Source organism: Hypanus sabinus, chromosome 5, assembly GCF_030144855.1.
Source record: "Hypanus sabinus isolate sHypSab1 chromosome 5, sHypSab1.hap1, whole genome shotgun sequence".
Lineage (NCBI taxonomy): Eukaryota > Metazoa > Chordata > Chondrichthyes > Myliobatiformes > Dasyatidae > Hypanus > Hypanus sabinus.
Genome location: NC_082710.1, coordinates 106,889,724 through 106,910,738, shown reverse-complemented (window position 1 = coordinate 106,910,738; position 21,015 = coordinate 106,889,724). Strand labels below are relative to the sequence as shown.

The 21,015-nt window shown below is 39.0% G+C and overlaps 1 protein-coding gene across 4 annotated transcripts in view; it reads right to left on the bottom strand.

The window, feature by feature from the left end:
• Positions 1–21,015, bottom strand: part of rif1 (replication timing regulatory factor 1) — a 115,780-nt gene that overhangs the window by 57,743 nt on the left and 37,022 nt on the right. For 3 of the 4 annotated variants that reach the window (XM_059970296.1, XM_059970293.1, XM_059970294.1), the window contains exons 2-13: positions 19,839–19,967; positions 17,722–17,800; positions 15,188–15,284; positions 14,424–14,554; positions 12,532–12,623; positions 10,222–10,411; positions 6,851–6,943; positions 6,241–6,379; positions 4,632–4,783; positions 3,742–3,859; positions 3,480–3,650; positions 1,670–1,780 (exon numbers count right to left, since the gene is read on the bottom strand). In XM_059970296.1, coding sequence (XP_059826279.1) covers positions 1,670–1,780; positions 3,480–3,650; positions 3,742–3,859; positions 4,632–4,783; positions 6,241–6,379; positions 6,851–6,943; positions 10,222–10,411; positions 12,532–12,623; positions 14,424–14,554; positions 15,188–15,284; positions 17,722–17,800; positions 19,839–19,951 — 1,486 coding nt within the window. In that variant the 5' untranslated portion in view covers positions 19,952–19,967. The remainder of the gene's footprint in view (positions 1–1,669; positions 1,781–3,479; positions 3,651–3,741; positions 3,860–4,631; positions 4,784–6,240; positions 6,380–6,850; positions 6,944–10,221; positions 10,412–12,531; positions 12,624–14,423; positions 14,555–15,187; positions 15,285–17,721; positions 17,801–19,838; positions 19,968–21,015) is intronic. The other variant, XM_059970295.1, reaches the window with a different exon arrangement.

The following is a 21,015-nucleotide window of genomic DNA, read 5'->3' as shown; positions in this document are numbered from 1 at the left end:
ATATAGGAGATTGTTTTGAAGGAGGTATATTAATGTCATTTGATCAATTAAAGAATATAAAGTATCAAATAACACTTTATTTTGTTACTTTCAATTAAGGGCTTATTTAAGAGAAAAATTAGGTCAAACAATGTTATTGCCGAAATCTAATGAAATAGAAATTTTAATTCAAAAAGGAAATATTAAAAAATTTATATCTTGTACATATAATTTGATTCAAAAACAGGCAATTAAACAAGGAGTCCATAAGTCAAGACAAAAATGGGAAAGTGATTTGAATATTAAAATTGAAGAAACAAATTGGTCAAGACTATGTCTTGATAGTATGACAAATACAATAAATGTTTGGTTAAGATTAGTGCAGTATAATTTTCTACATCAATTATATATTTCACCACAAAAAATAAATAAATTAAGTCCAAATTTATCTGATCAGTGTTTCCGATGTAACCAAGAAACTGGTACTTTTTTACATTCTACATGGTCTTGTTCTAAATTTCAACCTTTTTGGACAAATTTAAGACTTTTACTGGAACAAATTACAGGAACACAATTTCCTCATAATCCAATATTACTCTTACTAGGTGATATTGAAGGGATAAAACCGAAACTCAAACTAAATAAATATCAGAAAGAATTCATAAAAATTGCACTGGCAGTAGCCAAAAAAGCTATCGCAGTTACTTGAAAATCGGATACATATTTAAGTATAGACTCTTGGAAGAAAGAAATCTATGGCTGTATTCCATTAGAAAAAAATTACTTATAATTTAAGAGATAAATATGAAACACTTCTGAAAATTTGGAGCCCTTATTTACAAAAGACAGGACTAAATATATAGATGCTCTGAAAATGAAACAATTGGTTATTTGGGGAAAGAAATAAATATATATATTAAAGTTATTACAAACTCCATGGAGCATGTGGAGATCTTCCAACAACCAGGCACTCTTCCTTTCTTTTTTTTCTCTTTCTTTCTCTTTTTTTTCTATAGGGTAGTCAGGGGGGAGGGGTTAAGGGGAGGGGGGGGAAGGGTTATATACATTTTTTTCATACTTTACTCTGTAATTACTTAAAAATGCAATAAAAAAAGTTTTCAAAAAAAATTTATGGTATACTGTATATCCTTGCCCTATTAGATCTCCCAAAATGCATTAAGATACACCTATAAAGATTAAATTCGATTTGCCATTGTTCCAGCCTACTTGCCAGCTGATCAACGTCATTCTGAAGCCCAAGACCATCCTCCTCTATAAGCTGTACTGAAGTTTCAATAAGGAACTCAACATTTTTTGCTACTTTTTCCAAAGTAAAATTAATCAGATAGGATCTCCTATCAATAAAGTGTCACTGATGTCCCTGGATGAATCTCTGCAGTTCTGTGAAAATTAATCATCTACTTTTCCAAATGAAGAATTTGCTTTTTTCGAACAATTTTCTGACCTCTAACATTAGTCTTGGTGACCTGTAATTACGTGGCTTGTTCCTGTTGCTTTTCCTGAATAATAAAACTGTACCAATACCAATTTTCAATATTTACCTTCAACACCCTTTAAACACACCTTCACTTAGTGTCACAGGTCAGAGAGCCAAGCCATCTTAGTTTCTATTACTGGATACAATTAAGATGAAATAAATTACACCAACTGATGTTATGAGACCATTTACCTTCACCCAATTTGCCAACAGAAATGAATGCATCTTTAGCTGCATTGATCAGTGTGCCAGCATGCTTGCAAAAGAACGAAGGGCTGTTAATTAACGGATGCTGCAGAGGGTCTGTCGGAAACAGAAGTATATATTATTGACAGAACATGAAAGTAGTAAAAACAAAACATGTCATAGGGTAAAGGCAGTGTAACAAGTTTACTGGAACATACTGTGCATGTTTAAATTTGAGTTAATCTCCAAAATGCTTTGATCCAGCTAAATTAACAAGGTTGGATTAAAGAAAATTAACCCTAGCTGTGATCACCTCGACTTCTTGTTCAGCTCCACCTTGATATCTAAATCAAATCCTTGATAAGAATTTAAGGTACAGGAGCAGAATTCATTCAGCCCACCAAGTCAGCTCTGCCATTCCATCATGGCCATTTTATAATCGTCCTCAAACACATTTTCCTACTGTGGCAATGAATTCCACAGATTCACTACAGACTGGTCCTAGATTCCCCCACTACAGGAAACACCCTCTCCACATCCACACCATTTAGGCCTTTCCGTATTCGATAGGTTTCAATTACATAATTCCACCCCCCCCCCCCCCCACCCACCTCCAATTCTGCTAAGTTCCAGCCAGTACTGGTCCAGAACCATCAAATGCAGTGAATAAACACTGACGTTTTGGAATAAGCCTTTGCAGGTGCATCTTTGGGTATAAAAGGAATACAGAATTTAAAATGAACAGCTTAGATGTACGTTGCACTTGGTGCCATTAAGCTCTTGCGCCAGTCCCTGCACAGAAATTTTTTGCAGGCTCACACAACACTGAACACAGTAAGGGAGCTTTTGAAAGCTCCAGGGCTAGCACGATTGCCTTCTGTGCTACAAGGCTATTAATACAAAAACTTCACACAATCAGAAGTTTCTTCCCCTCAAGCAGTTCATCTGATCAGCCATTCTAGTTAGTCACCCTACCCCCATTACCTCTGATACTGCACTACACACATTAATCCATCTTTTATAATGATCTTTACATTTAAATACATGCTGATATTTATACACATTTTCTTCAATATCTGTACTTCTGTTTTATTTTCATGTAATTCTTTATTATGCATAATTGTTGAATGTTGTCTTATTATATGTAGTGCCAACACACCACAGCAATTTCGTAAAATATGTAAATGTATATGGTGAATAAAGTTGATCCTTGACATCATACAGAGTAGCCCAGAATATCTGATTAACAGCAACTTAACCCTCCTAACAGCTTAAGCAAAGCATGATCATTTTAACTCTCACCCACTTAAAATCCAGCTTCTGAGCTTCATCCTGGGTCCTGGCAAACCAATCAACATGACGCTGCGCTAACCGCCGTGGTAGCATAGCAGTTGATGTGACACTATTACAGCTCGAAGCATTGGAGTTCAATTTCAACATTATCTGTAATGAGTCTGTACTCTGGGTGGCCTGGTTTACTTGCACAGCTCAAAGATGTACTGGTTAGTAGGCGGATTGGTCATTGTAAACTGTCCCATAATTAGATTAAGTTAAAAATCAAGAATTGCTGGGTTGCGCAGCTCAAAGGACCTATTCTGCACTGTATCTCTAAACAAAATTCTGCTGTAAAGGCCGCTCCATTAAAACCAACTGTCAAGCCCTAAACTTAAAAGAATCGCGAAGCCCACTGTACCAAGTTGATGTTCACAGCAACATAAATGAAGCTGCTACTTTGTTCTGGTGGTCATTGAGCACAGATACTGCACAAAGCATTATTAAATCAAAACAACCATATGACAACAAGCACGATACATACCCAGGCTGAGTTGAAGATTGTTCTGTTTCACTAGATCAGTGACTGCAGGACCCGTGAGGAAGTGAAGTAATATTTCGACTCCCACAAGCTGCATGGCTTGCATTACTGGCATGAGAGAGAAGCTGCAATTATTTTGCATTCTTGACATTGCTGGACTTGGAAAAGGAAAGGCTGAAGGGAATTCATACACATGTCAGTAAGGAAGAACAATGAAAAGATAACACGGTTACGTACTAGAGGGACACAGCTCACAAATCCTAACCTGGCTTCTGTGCAGAGGCAGGCGTTGTAGGTGTACAGATTGAAGTTCTACAAGATATGCTGGTTGAATGTGTAGTTCCATCAGCACCAAAAGCATTCAGTAACATTGGGACACACACCTGCCATAATACAAGTTTCATTTATATTGTACTTATAAACTTGAAAAACATAGCAAATAATGCCAATGACACACTGCATTACACCACAAATGCTAACCACTCCAACCATGGCACACCCCCTGCATTACTCACCTTCCACAGCAATCTTGATCTGATGTGAATTCTATTTGTACTTCAGGAGACAATCCATTGTCGGAAACTTGTTCCTTTGGTATCTTTCCCATGCTCCCCACCCCAACAAACCTGCCCCATTTCTTTAAGCCAAAAATCAAAATAAAGCTAATTTTGAAAAAACAACTGAATTGGACAATTTAAAAAATTTCTACTAAACCAAAACTGATCCAAATTAACTGAGATGCAATGGGATCAACTTTGCAACTTCAGTAACTGAAAACTACCTATTCCTCTTGAAGTATAGCTGAGCATTGTAGCATAAATCTCAGTGCCCAGAGATTTGACGATAACCCACACCAGATTGTCCCACCAAATACAAAAGTTATAATAGTCTTTATTTTGCACAACTGTTTCAGAACCATTGGGTCAGGAAACAATTAAAGTGTTTTGATTTAATCAATCTGGTTTCAAGGTAAACATTTCCCCATACAAGACCATTGAGCTAATTTGAACAGGCTCTGGGTAATGTTAACCTAGAAGTGTTGGTTAAAACACTTAAAACCAGAGTACAAAGAACTCAAATCAAGCAGCCAAATACTTCAGAAGAGTCAAAGTGCACATTTCCCCTCTTTGCATGCAACTTGTTGATAATTCCTACCTGTTCAAAGTTAGCAGATAATTGTGGACCCAGCCGCAAAGCCAAATACCACCACACCTCCAGCTTGGCAAGGCCAAGAACCTCAGTCCTGACATGAATAGAACTCAATGGCTGCATGAGCAAACGGAGCCTTTTTGCACTGCAAAGGATATCTGAAAACAAAAAAAAAGTTAAGATGGATTTACTGAAGAGGATGATGTATGGGACAGAAATAATTATCAGAAATAAATTCCTGAAAGCCTTTCTTCATATTTATAAAGCTGGTCTGTACACCACACATGCTTAAGTGGGAAGCTAAATTTGAATGAATTGATGACACTGATAAAAGCACCTCACGCTCAAACAATGCCGATTATCTTCTAAAAAGAGCTGGTATCAAAGTTCTCCACACGAAGTAAACCTAAGGCAGTGAGGAAGTGAAAACTAGCCATGAGTCTTATTGAATGTTATACTGGGAGAATTGGAAGGATTTATAACGAAGACAAATTTCCTTTCTCATCCATATTTATCTCACATATAGCTACTGCTTAATGGACAGAGCCCAACCTTAGCTAAGAGCTGGGCAAAGTGTCAGAAACCCAAGGATCTTTTTTTTTGACAGCACAGAAATATAAGTGATTGTAAAGTAACTCCTTCACAAAAACAGATATGGTGTACAGTGGATTCTGTGTAATTGGGTCATCAGTAAATCAGAGAAGCTGCCTAGTTGGGAAAATTTAAAAAAAAAACACTAATCAAGAAAATAGCTGCTATTAACCTTTATTTATTTGGGATACTATGCTGTTTAACTGGGAACAGAAGACTTGCCAAACAGTTTCTACCTAGTGTTGGTCTCGTGCTTTAGCATGACAGTTAGATTCCAGACCATGCTTCAAGTGAACAGTTTTAATAATCATCAGCTGCATGTGTTCCTGTTCAATAAGCAGTGATTTTTGTCAATGATAGTTATTGAAAATTTAGCAGTATGACAATTCAAAACGCTCTGCTCACTGAGGTTTCCAAGTGAGCAGAAGAGTCATCTCCATTCAGGCTTGAAAATACCAGAAACTGCTAGGAGTGAAAATGAAAGTTTTCAGTAAAGTTAGAAACTATGAAGTATCTGAAGGTATTGACAATCATCTTGAATGCTACAATGAAAATGGAGGATGCGATCATTGAAATCCTCGGTATAAAGGCAGTTGATTATCTGCACTATGTAGTCATGCTGATTTTGTTCAGTTAGTTAAGCAAAAGAAATTCGCAGTATATAGGTACATTGGATGAATTCCTCTGTCAATAACAATTAGGAACTAATACAGTTTTATAATACTGTTGTAGTATTGTAGGCGTTAAAATTTGTTCTGCACTTCATTTAAATACATAATTTGTTATTTAGTTAAATGACAGTTTGACTTCTAATACCTTTTTAACTATTTCCTTGAAACTTCAGCTAATTGGGGCAGCCACTTAATTGGGCCAAAATGTACTGGTCCTGATGCGCCCCAATTAACCAGAATCCACTGTATTTTCCTACAGTTTGAAAGCATGTGAATATCCAGGAATATTGGAGTACAAGGAATATTTAATTTTTAATCTCATTTTCTCAAAATAAAAAATAAGTCTTACATACCAGGATTTAAAGCAAAATTGTCAATCAAACTTTTCCAAGCAATGAAAGCTATTTTCTTCACAACTGGAGAGCCACTACGAAACCCCAACTCTTCCAAATGCAGGAGAGAGTTAATGAAACTTCCTCCACGATGCAATGACTTGAAAACAAGCGGAAATAATGATTACTTTGCTAAAGTGAAATTTAACATTCTGAAGACATGGGCAATTTCTTTATTAACATATGTCATTTAGCAAATTCTAATACAATTCTTGATTTATAGTGTTTTTTAAAAATTCTATAAGTGGGCTTTTATTGGAACATTTCCACCATAATCCACTTCAGATTTCTAGCACCTGTAAATTTTAAAAAATTATTTTTTATGGAAAACATGCAAGGATATAGCAGTTAGATTAACTTACAATATAAGAAAACCTTAGGCCAAAAGATTAACTTGCATATCCCACCCATTCTCTACAGATAGAATATTACAAATTTACAATATTACAGTTTCATACAAACCAGTAAATCCTCTGAAGAGTAACATGAATTGAAAATGTATTTGATTCATCATTCTTAAATTTTATTTCTTAGTGGAAGCAAGCAAAAGCAACAGCACTTATAATCTTACCTTTCCCAAAAGCTTCACAAAGAGTGGCCACAACTTCAGAACATATGTTTCATTTTTTGATGTAAATAGCTTCTGCATCTCTGGAATAATTTTCTGAGTTTAAAAAAAGGTTTAGAATATTAGTCCATTTAAAATACTGTACAAAATGGAAGATTGATGCAATGTCTGCACAAGTCTGTGCTGAATGCAGCAGCTGTTCATTAAAAAACATAGAAAGCAAAATTATATACAGCAAGAGATTAAATTTACCTTTGTTACCTGTCACTGGAAGGAGCAGCATCTATTTCTCATTTCTAATTACTCTTGGAAATGGTGGAAGTGAGCTATCATTTTGTTCCATAGTAGCCTTTCATTGTTAACGTCAGAGTCCTTGGATTTGGACTCTACAGTAATGATACATTTCCAGTCCATTGATAGTATGCATTTTGGGAGGGGAATCTATAAATGTTAAGAGTTGCAAGAACTCCAACGCCTCTGCAAGTTGAAGATAAGTCCTGAAAAGCTCCTGCCAGCAACATTCTGGTGCTGGGATGATTGGTCACCAACAAACACCTCCTGTACAAGGAAAGACTAACCACTGGGGTATTTGCCTCTGGTTGCTACACTCAGTTAAATACTGTCATAATGGCAAAAGTCCATAGTGGTTCACATTGTCTTTAGAATTGGCTATGTTTCTACAAAGGCTATGATGGAATCTGGAACCTCAAGGTCCTGACAAAACCCAAAGTGAAATTTAGCCAGCAATTACAAACCCCATTTCCAGAAAAGTTGGGATATTTTCCAAAATGCAATAAAAGCAAAAATCTCTGATATGTTAATTCACGTGAACCTTTATTTAACTGACAAAAGTACAAAGAAAAGATTTTCAATAGTTTTATTGACCAACTTAATTGTATTTTGTAAATATACAAAGTTAGAATTTGATGGCTGCAACACACTGAACAAACGTTGGGATTAGAGGCATGTTTACCATTGTGTTACATCACCTTTCCTTTTAATAACACTTTTTAATCGTTTTGGAACTGAGGATAATAATTGTAGTAGATTTGCAACTGGAAATTTTGTCCATTCTTGCTTGATATAAGACCTCAGCAGCTCAACAGTCCGTGGTCTCCGTTGTCTGATTCTCCTCTTCATGATGTGCCATACATTTTCAATAGGAGATAGATCTGGACTGGCAGCAGGCCAGTCAAGCACACGCACTCTGTGTCTACAAAGCCACACTGTTGCAGCCGTGCAGAATGTTGTCTGGCATTGTCCTGCTGAAATAAGCATGGACGTCCCAGGAAGAGACATTGCCTTGATGGCAACATATGTCTCTCTAAAATCCTAATATACACCTCAGAGTCAATGGTATCTTCACATACATGCAACTCACCCATGCCATGGGCACTGATGCACCCCATACCATCACAGATGCTGGCTTTTGCACTTTTCGCTGATAACAATCAGGACGGTCATCTTCATCTTTGGCACGGAGAACTCGATGCCCGGTTTTTCCAAAAACTAGCTGAAATGTGGACTCATCTGACCACAGCACACGGTTCCACAGTCTTTCGGTCCATCTGAGATGAGCTCGCGCCAGCGTTTCTGCATAGAGTTGATGTATGGCTTCCTCCTTGCGTAATACAGTTTCAAGTTGCATTTCTGGATGCAGCAACAGACTGTGTTAAGTGACAATGGTTTTCCGAAGTTCTCCCGAGCCCAAGTGGCTATAATTGTCACAGTAGCATGACGGTTTCTTAGGCAGTGCCGCCTGAGGGCTCGAAGATCACGTGCATTCAACAGTGGTTTCCGGCCTTGCCCTTTACGCACTGAGATGTCTCTGAATTCTCTGAATCTTTTCACAATATTATGTACTGTAGATGTTGAAAGACCTAAATTCTCTGCAATCTTGCATTGAGAAATGTTCCTTTTGAATTGACTTACAATTCTCTCACGAATTTTGGCACAAAGGGCTGAGCCACGATCCATCCTTGCTTGCAAAGACTGAGCCTTTGATGGACGCTACTTTTATACCCAGTCATGATACCTCACCTGCTACCAATTAGTCTGCTTAATGTGGAGTCTTCCAAACCGGTGTTACTTGAATATTCTGTGCACTTTTCAATCTTATTTTAACTCTGTCCCAACTTTTGTTGAGTGTGTTGCAGCCATCAAATTCTAAATTTGTGTATATTTACAAAATACAATTAAGTTGGTCAGTAAAACTATTGAAAATCTTTTCTTTGTACTTTTTTCAGTTAAATAAAGGTTCATGTGAATTAACATATCACAGATTTTTGTTTTTATTGCATTTTGGAAAATATCCCAGCTTTTCTGGAAATGGGGTTTGTAAGTAAATAAGTAAATTCTCTTTGTTTGAGGAGATGGTAATGTAACTCCTCTGGAATAGCTTTGCAAATGACAGCTAGTCAAGTCTTTAGTACTGCAGCTGGGAAGCACCTAGTCCCATAGCTTCCAGTAGTCTCAGTCTTTTCCTGATATCACTGACTGGTCTAAGCAATGAGGAATAAATTGAGGAATAAATTGTGAGAAGTAATAATGCAGCATGCAACTATATTGCACTTGGCAATTCAGATTACATGCTCGAGACTAGAGCCCAGGATTGCCACTGAATAATAGTCAACAAGTCATGCCACTGCGCCTCAGTATTTTAAATAAAACAGCAGGATCATTGTAAACCAAAAAAAAAAATAGCAACTTGACCGAACACAATAATCTGAATTTCAACTTATGATTCACTGATGAAATTCAGATCACTGTCAAGTTGCTATCTTTGTCATTTGTCGTCATTGGAATAGGTACTGGCATCGTCAGGACAGGCCCCACTGGTCTTTCGATCCGCGCCGCTCTGCAATCTCTGATTTAACCCTCACCTAATCACAAGATGATTTACAATGACCAATCAGTATATCTTTAGACTAGGAGGAAACTGGAGCACCCAGATAAAACTCACGCATTCCACAGGGAGGATGGGCAGACTCCTTACAGGCAACTTCAGAATTAAACTCTGAACTCTGACGGCCCAAGCAGTAATCTTGTCACAATAACCGCGATGTTACTATAGTGGTTAGCACAATGCTCTGGGAATTAAGTTACCAGGGCTCCAGAATGAAGCTCAGAAGCTGGATGAGGGTTAAAATTATTATGCTTTGAGTTAGCCTTTGGGGCGGGGGCAAGTTGTTGTTAACCAGATATTCTGGGCTATCCTGTAGGATTTCAAGAATCAACTTTATTTGCTATATACATTTACATGTATTAGGAAATTGTGTTGGCACTACACACAACAAAATGTCACTGAAGGACAACATCAATCATATTCTACATGGAAGCCTGTGATACAAAGAACTGTCTGGTATCATACTTACTGACATCATTAAAGGCTCTGTTACAACTGCCACCTCCTGCTGCTTTTGGAGCAGAAGTGGTAGCCCCAATTCTAATGCTGTTGCTGCCCGCAACCGAACTTTGGGAGCAGAATGAACGACAAGAGGAAGTAGCAGCTTGACCCATTGAACAGCATGCTGTCCCATTTGTTCAGGCGTCTGCTCCAAAAGCCTTTAAAGCAAAAAAAGCGACGTTTCAGAACAGTGCTATTTCTTTTAACAGCATAGAGTTCATCTAGCAAAGGAAATATTTCATCTTTACAGATATTCCACACTGATTGCATTAAGCTACTGAAAAATCTGTGGGCCATTTAGCTACTGATTAAGATTCAAAATATAAACTTGTCAAATACAACTAAAGAGTCTACAAAACATTAAATATCAAGATCAAATTATTTGGAAAAAGTACCATCATGATCAAAATCTTATAAATTATATTAATACTATCAAGCCACTTGAAATTCTACACGTGGGAAATTCCGAGCAACACACACAATAACTTTGGAGGGACTCAGTAGGTCAGACAACATCTGTGGAAATGAATAAACAGTCAATGTTTCGGGCCAAGTCCCTTCACCAGGACTGAGGATGGGGTAAGTGCTGGAATTTAAAAAAAAAGTGGGGAGAGGAAGGAGACTAGCTAGGTGATAGGTGAAACCAGGTGGGTGTGAAAGGTCAAGGGCTGGAGAAGGAATCTGAGAGGAGAGTGGACCATGGGAGACAGGGAAGTGGGGAGGGGGGGGGGAGGGACCCAGAGAAAAGAAAAAAAGGCAAGTAAGAATAGGCAAAAGAATAGAGTGAGGTAAAGAGGAAGTGGAAGGAAGGGAAACTTTGTTTACCCGAAAGAGATATCAATATTTGTGCCATTGGGTTGGAGCCTACCCTGACGGAATACAAGGTGTTGCCCCTTCACCCTGGGGGTGACCTCATCTTGGTACAAGAAGAGATCATAGATCGAAATGTCAGAACAGGAATCAGAATTTAAATCTTTGGCCATCAGGAAACCCGGCTCGTGGCCAACGATGTGGAGATGTTTGAAGTACTCCCCTTATGTATGATGGGTCTCATCATTTAGAGGAGGCTGCATCAGGAGCACCAGACATAACAGACAACTCCAACAGATTCACTTGTGAGGGTTGCCTCACCTGGAAAGAGGAGGTGCATGGGCACATGCAGCACTTAATCCACTTGCAGGAATAAGTGCCGGGAGGGGTGGGGAAGAGAGGTAAAAATGTTTAGTAGTAGGATCCTACCACAATTTTTTTTAAAAAAAAAACATTGTGCAAGTTAGAATTTTGCACAACATGGATGTGCAAGGTTAACTTTCTTACTAGTGACATTATAAATTTCCCCTCACACAGTATACCTGCAGCTTATGCAGTAATGATTTTGCAATCTTCATATTTCATAATTGACTATTCCCAATGCTCCTTAATTAAACAGAGGAATTTTCAACTGAAAATCAGACAGTGCCAACACATCTTCCAGACAGAGATTGCAAAATTCTGTTAGTGTCAATCCTAAACCTAATGTACTCTTTCCAAGTTTGAAAGTCTAAACATACAATCATGAAGTCTGAATTTACAATGTCTGGCTTTTGCCCCCTTCCTGATGGCCTTGGCCCAAAATCTCAACTGTTCATTCCCCTTCATAGATGCTGCCTGACTTAAGTTCCTCAAGCATTCTGTCTGTCTGTTGATCATGTGTTCCTTGTGATATTTTATGTGAAATGGCAAAGTAAATTAACCTATGGAACTTTTAATAGTCATATTTCCCACTGTACTAGGTGAATAAAGCAAAGGTGTATTGAATCACAATGCTGCTGCTTTGCTTGTGTGTCTTATTTGCTGAACATCCACTCAATAGCAATGCACATTGGCAATAGGACGTTTGGCACTGAAGTATTGATCTAGCACTGGACCTGGTCTCACTTCTCCTGGGAAAAGTGAGGCCACTCTGGATTGGAATTTCTTTAGTCAGAGTGGCAAATCTATGAAATTCATTATCTCAGAGAGCTGTGAAGGCCAAGTCATTGGTGTATTTGAAGAGGTTATTGATTAGTAAGGGCAAAGGTTTATGGGGCAGGGAAGGAGAACGATGTTGGGAGGTATAATAAATGGAATGGTGCTCCGTGCCTTATGGTCAAATGTGTACATATTTTTTTTTACCAGAATCACAAAATTGATGAATTGCATCTTAAACTAAATCTTCCATATTGACAATTTAACGTCTTTTCTTTGCAAGATACATTTCAAAAGCCTTAACATAATGTCACTTTGGCCCCACACTTACCTCACAATAAGATTTAGTGCTTCATGTTCAACAACCACTGACTGTTGATCTCGAGCAAATATTGTTTCCACTGCTGAAAGTATTTTTGGAACCTAAATATACCAAAGTATAATGTACACATTTTAAAATGAACTATTTTTAATCAAATACTCAAACTGAAACATGGAGAGTTTATTCATACGATCAGAATCAATCATTATCATTGACACAAGATGTGAAATTTGTTGTTTTGCAGAAGTACTGGGTAGAAAATTCTACAGATTAGAAAAATAAATACTGCGAAAAATAAGAATAAGAAGGCAGTACGCATGGACTACAGTCGGCCCTCCTTAATCGGGGGTTCCGGATGCACGGATTAAACCAACCGCGGATCAGGAATACCCGGAAGTTGACCATTGTTCACCTCGCATCTCATTCGTTCACTACTTCTGTCGTGAGTGAGAGGAAGGAGTTTAAGTCTAGTAAGGGGTGGATGGCTAGCTATGTAAAGCACTACCGCCTCAAGAACTTTAAGATCACGGGAAAATCGGGATTGGCTAATGGCGCGGCTGATTCAGCGTTCCCAGAAGAGCTACGATGGTTGCGTCTGTACTGAACATGTACAGACTTTTTTCCTTGTCATTATTTCTTAAACAATACAGTATAACAACTATTTACATAGCATTTACATTGTATTAGGTATTACAAGTAATCTAGAGATGATTTAAAGTATACGGGAGGATGTGTGCAGGTTATTTGCAAATACTACGCCATTTTATATAAGGGACTTGATCATCCACATTTTTTGATATCCACGGGGGGGTCCAATCCCCCGTGGATAAGGAGGGCCTACTGTATTCAGAAATCCGATGGTGGAGAGGAAGAAGTCATTGAGCATGGGTCTCCAGGATCCTGCATCTCATTCTGGATACTATTACCAAGACGAAGACATATCCCTGATTGAGAGAGAGTCCTTTTTGATGGATGAATACCTTCTTAAAGCACTGTCTCTTGACAATGTCCTCAATGATGGGGAGAGTTTTGGTGCCCATGATGGAGCCTGCCGAGTCACAATGCCGGTGTGAATCAGTTGAATGATTTATTTTGTAAAAGCAACGAACTTGCTATGAGAATCATATAATCATATAAAAACTTGTCACTGACAGATCATTTCATCCCACCCTCTCTCATCTTTATATTGAGGATCTGACCTCTCTGCCAAGTCCTGATGCAGGCTGTTGACAATTCATTCCCCCTTAATGTGGAAGCATTGGAAAGGGTACAGAGGAGATTTACCAGGACACTACCTGGTTTTGAGATTATGTATTATGATCAGAGATTAAGGGAGCTAGGGCTTTACTCTCTGGAGAGAAGGAGGATGGGAAGAGACATGATAAAAGTATACAAGGTATTAAGAGGAACAGATAGAGTGGACAGCCAGCGCCTCTTCCCCAGGGCACCACTGCTCAATACAAGAGGACATGGCTTTAAGGTAAGGGGAGGAAAGTTCAAGGGGGATATTAGAGGAAGGTTTTTTTACTCAGAGTGTTTGGTGCGTGGAATGCACTGCCTGAATCAGCAGTGGAGGCAGATACACTAGTGAGATTTAAGAGACTACTAAACAGGTATGTGGAGGAATTTAAGGTGGAGGGTTATATGAGGAGGGGAGGCAGGGTTAAGGGTCGGCACAACATTGTGGGCCGAATGGCCTGTACAGTGCTGTATTGTTCTTTGCTCTTTAACCCCAATAAATGCTGGTCAATCTGCTGAGTTCCTTCAGCACATAATCCCCCTCTTCCCTATATTTCAGATCTACAGTCCTTGCATCTACCAAGTCTAGATGGTGATGGTGTATTTTGTATTGGTTTAATTAAGCAGAAAAATTCAAAAGATGTTTACATTGTAAAACTCACCTTTTTTTCAATGACTTCAGGACTAAAGGTCTGCTTAGCCATTACCCAAAGTGCCCTTGTACATGTATTTTTATCAGATGAGGTGACTGCAATGTCACAGAGTGTCAAAAGCAACTGTTCAGCTTCAGGCGCTGCAGGGGAAACAGAAAACAGAAAAGCGGATAACCTAATGTTAAGCACTACAACGTAGATTATCACTACACTAGGAAATTCAGCACAAGTAAATGGGATCTTCACAAGGCAGTTATACTATTGGATAATTTACACAATTAAACCAAAATATAAACCTCATTGGGTGTCGGCATAGAGATATGTCTCTACCAAAGGAGGAGTAAGGTGCTCCTTCCCTAAGCTAGTCTGTACGTCACCCTTGGGCAAGGTGTAATACCTGCTTAGCTCCCCACCAACCACCCTCAGCCCAATCAGCATCACGAGAAACCATAGGAGCTGGTGGTGAATGGTCATATGAGCAGGTGGTGCATATCACAAGTCCTGGTTATGTGACAACTGATGCTAGGTAGACAATCTCTGTAGAGTATTGATAATGGCTGGCATCACCTGCCTTGTAAGACACTGCCCAGCAGTAGGCAATGGCACACCACTTCTGTAGAAAAATTTGCCAAGAACAATCATGGTCATGGATTGGGCATGATCACCCACGTATTATGATATGGCACATTATGATGACAAATCTCCATTGATCAGAAAATACAGTTAAACTATTGTAAAACCCAAGCACAAAGACAGCCATAATTAAGAGGTACCTGACAACGCAGCACTAATACTACTGTGAAAGACACAAAATCCCAAGGCCTGTAGCGCAGCATTACAAAGTTCCAAATCCGAATTGGAAAGATGACCCTTCGAAAACAAAGAGAAACATGAAATTTCAAGATCAACAAGTAGGCTTTTAAATAAAATGGCACAATACATAAAAATGGAGTCATGAAGCTATTATTATACATAGAAAAATCGGTAATTTCAGCAAGTATTTACTCCAAGAGAAGCGTAAAAATTACAACCTGCTAAAGCAATTTGTTATCAGATAATTTCTATACAGATAACCATCACACTTTATGTTCAATCTACTCCAACCAATGTTTGTAAAAACAAGGCCAGATCACTCCACTGAGATTAAGAGCATAAGACAACTTGACTGAAATGAGTTCCAATAGTGCCGTGACAAAGTGGGATAGTTCCTTTAATGGAGGAGTTCCCAACTTCGGGTACATGGGCCCCTTAATGGTATTGGTCCATGGCATTAAAAAATGTTGGAAACTCCTGTTTTCATAGAATATTTTAGAAATGAAGAAAACCATTTTAAAGTAAGGGTCATTCTTTTAAGAAAGCAAAATTTTTATGAGTCTACAGGACTCTCTTGCTCACCTCAGTCTGTATATTTTTAAAAGGGATGATGGATAGATAGCAAGGGGATGACAGAGCTTCAAGAATCAAGCTGAAGTTACAACATTATACAGCCAACTAAGCTTCAGAGGACCAGCAATTGCACTTGCTGTTAATTCATATGACATATTCTTTTTCCACTCTTAAGAGCATTTTCTTCAACTAAATAATGATAAGAGAGTTTACAATTATCAGGAGTATGATAGGTTTTTGGGGCATTTGTATCATTCTGCAGCATAACACATGCTGTGATTGGCTCTCAAATTACTCATCTGCAATTGCTCATCGGCAAGAAAACTGCAATACTGCTCATCATTTAAGGTACCCCACACACAAGGAAAATTAATTGAGTTGTTTGGCAACTCATTCAAAATAATAAATGGACCAAGGGAAAGATCAATGGATTCATATTCTTCACACTTTTTCAACAAATACTTCATCAGAAATGCAAATATTAGAAATGAAACAATGTACAATTTTTCTTACTTAGTTACAATTCCACTAACCACCCCCTGCTAGCCATGTCCAAGTTATCAGAAAGGAACTTAAAATATACAAAAATGAAATATATTCCCCCCACCCCAGGGATTGGAGCTTGCAGTTACTGAAGACTGAGAATAAACAACTTATTCTAGTGTTCCTATTTAATTTAGTTTTCCATTTTCTAAATGAAAGCAATTAGCAATCAAGTGAATTCTTTCACTGGAAGAGGCCAGATGGTGCTGACAGCTCATTGGTGGTTGTGCAAGTTTATAGTGCTTGAGTCAGCACAATGCAGATTTCCACACTTGCATACTGTAGCAACAATGCTTAAGCTGAGATACGTTCTGTTACGGGACTCACAAATCCGGGGGAAATAAACTTATACATGGTCACATTTCAGCCATCTTGAGCACAACTCCATTCATTTCAAAGTCGTTTTAAAGAGAAAAAAAAAATAAAAGATACACAAAAATCTATGCATTATGCTCTTAATTTAGTAAAAATGTGAATATTTTTAACAAATAAGATTTAACTCACTTTCAATTGCTTACAACGAGACATGCTGTGAATTAATGTGACAAAGACTAGCAGAAGTAGTGTACTCAAGGCATCCTAAAGCCCTACCCAATTTGAAGTCAAATTTAAACTATAGTGAAAATCAAATCAGAGTAGTGTAGCAGTTAGTAGCTCAGTATGCCAGGGTTTGGGGTTCAATCCCAGCATCCTCTGAAAGGAGCCTCACATTGGGAAGTGTGGGTTTTCTCAGGGTGCTGCTGTTCCTCCCATGGTCCAAAGATGTGCCACGTGGGTTGTAAACTGTCCTGTGATCAGGTTAGGGCTGATCGGATGTAGCAGCTTGAAGGGCTAAATGGGCCTGCTCTACACTGTATCTCTAAAAAAACAAAGTTCAGATTGCAAACCAGTGAGTGCAGAAAGATGGTATAGGCAGAAAGGTTTTAGATTCCTGGAACACAGGGACCTGTACAATTTGGATGATAGTTGTTAGCGGGGCTGAGTTTGGAGTTCAATTCCAACATCACCTCTGAGGAATTGGTACATTGTCCCCGTGGAATATGTGGGTTTACTCCAGGTGTTCTGGTTTTCTCCCACAGTCCAAAGATGTACCAGATAGGTTGACTGGTCACTGCAATTTGTCCTGTGATGAGGTCAGGGTTAGATCAGGGCTGTCAGGGGTTGCTGGGGTGGTGCTGCTCAAAAAGGACCTGCTCCACGATGTATCGCTAAATAAACCTCTCTCTGGAAAGACTGACTAATCAAAAACATGCCAAGACTAAACAGATCCATCAGTGCTAACGAAACAGCAAGAGGATAGACTCAATAATCTTTTAATTTCAACACTCCTACTAAGAAAGCGGCTTGGTAAATTTCACCTCAATGCATAAAAACTTACTTTCAGTACTTCACAGAGCCGAGTAAACTGTTTGCCAACTGCACCAACAAATTCCTTTCCATCTTCTCCACTAAGGCGACTTAAATAATGAAAATACAACATGATTAGTTACTCTACAAAGATTGGTCGAACTATTTTAAATTTAAAATCGAGAAAAAAATATTGCAAATGCTGGAAATACGGTTTTCATCCTGAATGTTAACAATGTTTCACTTTGCACAGATGCTTCCTGAGCTTTTGAATGTTTTCATAAACACAAGAGATTCTGTAGATGCTGTAATTCCAAAACAACACAAAATTCTACAGAAACTCAGCAGGTCAGACAGCATCCATGGAAATGAATAAACAGACGATGTTTCCAGCCAAGACCCTTCATCAGTTCTTAAACAGGAGGAGGAAGCCAGAATAAAAAAGTTAGGGAGGGAAGCTGGAAGGTGAGACAAGGTGAGGCGGAAGGTGTGGAGGAGGGATGAAGTGGGAAGCGATAGGTGGAAGAGGTGAAGGGCTGAAGGAATGTGATAGAAGAGGAGAGTGCAGCATGAAAGAAAGGGAACTAGGAGGGGCAATAGAGATGCGAAGAGGTAGGAGGACAGCGAGAATGGGGAATGGAAAAAGAAAGGGAAGGGGGAGAATTTACTAGAAGTTAGAGAAATCAGTGTTCACATCAATTATTTCCCTCCTAGCACTTACCTACAAGCAGTACAAGTGCAACATTTGACATATCTTCTCCCTCACCACCATTCAGGGCCCCAAACACTCCTTCAATGTGAGGCAACACTTCATTTGCTAATTTGTCGAGTCATCCACTGTATCCAATACCCCCAGTGCAACCTCCTCTACATCAGAGGGACATCTATTTAAAGTAGGTGGAGGGGAATTTAGGGAGATGTTGGAGATAGCTTCACACAGACCGGCGAGTGCCTGAAACACACTGCCAGGGGTGGTGGTGGAAGGACACTAAAGAGATTCTTATCTCGGCATATGATGCAAGCAAAGTGGTGGATTATGGGCAGTGTTCAAAGTACATTTATTATCGAAGTATGTATACCATACATAACCTTAAGGTTCATCTTCTTGCAAGCAGCCACAAAACACAAAAAACAACAGAATCCATGAAAAAGCCCACAAAGATTAAATATTTAATGTCCAAAAATAAAAAAACTAATTTTGCTAATAAAAAGGAGACAAATAATAGAAAAAACATGGACTGCACAGCTGGCCAAAGTGACCCACAGCCATAGAGCCAGGTCCAGCACTGAGGTGAATGCCAGTGACTGCTGAGTCAGTTCAGAACTGGGGCGAGTAAAGGCTCACAGAATAATGAGATGAACAGCGGTTCATCCATCGCTTCCGCTTTGACACCTTAACCTGGCTTGGCCCTTAAGTCTGCAAAACCTCTGTTTGCTTTTCACTCTTGGGCCTGGGTACTGCCACTTCAATCCAGCCCCAAGGCCATTCCAGCAATGACCACCGTGGCCATACCTGCATTCTCAAGAGTCCAGTGTACCAGAAAAACACTGTCGTACAGACGGTTCAAAACCAGAACTCCCAAAAGACAATTACAGGCTGCAAACTCAAGAAAGTGTGCAGATGCTGCAAGTCCAAGCAAAACACACTAAATGGAGGAACTCAGCAGGCCAGGCAGCACCCATGGGGGAAAAAATCCAGTTGACGTTTTGGGTTGAGACCCTTCAGTGGGATTACAGGCTGCAGACAGCAACAATCATAGTCCAGAAAAAACATTTAATAGAATAGCTAGTTTTGTTTGCCCCCCGCAAAATGTCGCCGTGTCTCATCAGTGCCATTCTGCCAGAAGTATCAGGAAGGGTGAAGTAGGTTTATATAGATCAACACAAGATCATGGGCTGAAGGCCCATTCTGTGCTGTACTGTTCTATAAACCAGGTCACTGACTCGACAAAATTAAAATACATAGAAACCTAATTTTGATAAAGTGTAATTTATTTAGTACCCTCAATGTCGCAGCAAGAAACAACAGAATCTTAAATACTGTAAACGTCAAAAGAAACTAAAAAAAACTGCCACATGAGACAAAAGGGGTCTTATCTTCAGAGAGATGTCACTTTTTGCAAATTGCTGAATATTACTTCTACTGACCTGGATATGGTAAGGTAGGCATCAACCTGCTCCGCAGATGATACAGATGAGTCTTCCAAAGTCGCCAACAGGGGTAACAAGCCAGAAACGGCTGGATGAACAGCAGCCATCATTCTGGTGCTTAGAACTCTGGGGGAATGAAACAAAGTCAGTCAAAACTACTTCATTCTTAGTTTCAATTTGACATTCTTAATCTCTTCTCAAAAAATACTGTTGATCAAGATTATCATCAAATCCTAACTCAGCAGGTCAGGCAGCATCTACGGAAATGAATAAACAATCGATATTTTGGGCTGAAACCCTTCTTCAGGATTGAGAAGGAAAGGGGGAAGGCAATGAGGGTTTCACAATACCACTAAAAACTAAACAGAAATGTATTACACCCCTGAAGCTGTAGATCTGAGGCAACCAGAATCACTTCAAACAGATAATGTGACTCTGATTATGATAAAAGCAGAATGAAAACAAGATAAAGGTATTTAAATAATTTGAACAAATACCTTTAACTATCAGTTAACAACACAGGTATGCATGCATTCAACATTATCGCTCCTATCTCAGCTGCTAGCTCAGATGTTTTGACTTAGGAGGAAACATGAACATATTAATCTATCCAATGAAGGAATTCTAGACTATTTTTGCCAGTGCAAGTTTCACATTGAGACAGGATGAATGGAAAAGACACCGAAGGATCACTGAGGGAAAACCGAAATGTATAGCACAGGGACAGGCTGCCTCCACATTGTCTATACACTGCACCCCCCACCCGCCATGACTTCCTGTCTGTTCATGTCTAAATGCCTCAAACATTGCTACTCTTTCCATCTCTGCCACTTTCCAGGCAGCAAATTCCAGGCACTTCAGAGTTCAAGGTACATTTACTACCAAAGTATGTATATATAATACGAACGAGATGTGTCTCCTCAGGCAGCCACATAACAAACCAACAGAGCCCATTAAAAAAGCTGACAGTCAAACACCCAATATGCAGAGAGGGAAAAACAAAACCATGCAAACAATAAAAGTGAGCAAGTAGCATCTAGAATAAAATGAACCCAGTTACAAAACCTGGAGCAGGCCAAAGCTTCAGTTCAACACAGAGCTGAGTACACCACAGTGGAGCAAACAGAACTGTCCCAATCCTCCCCTCTAGGCTTGACAACTTGCCTTTTCAATC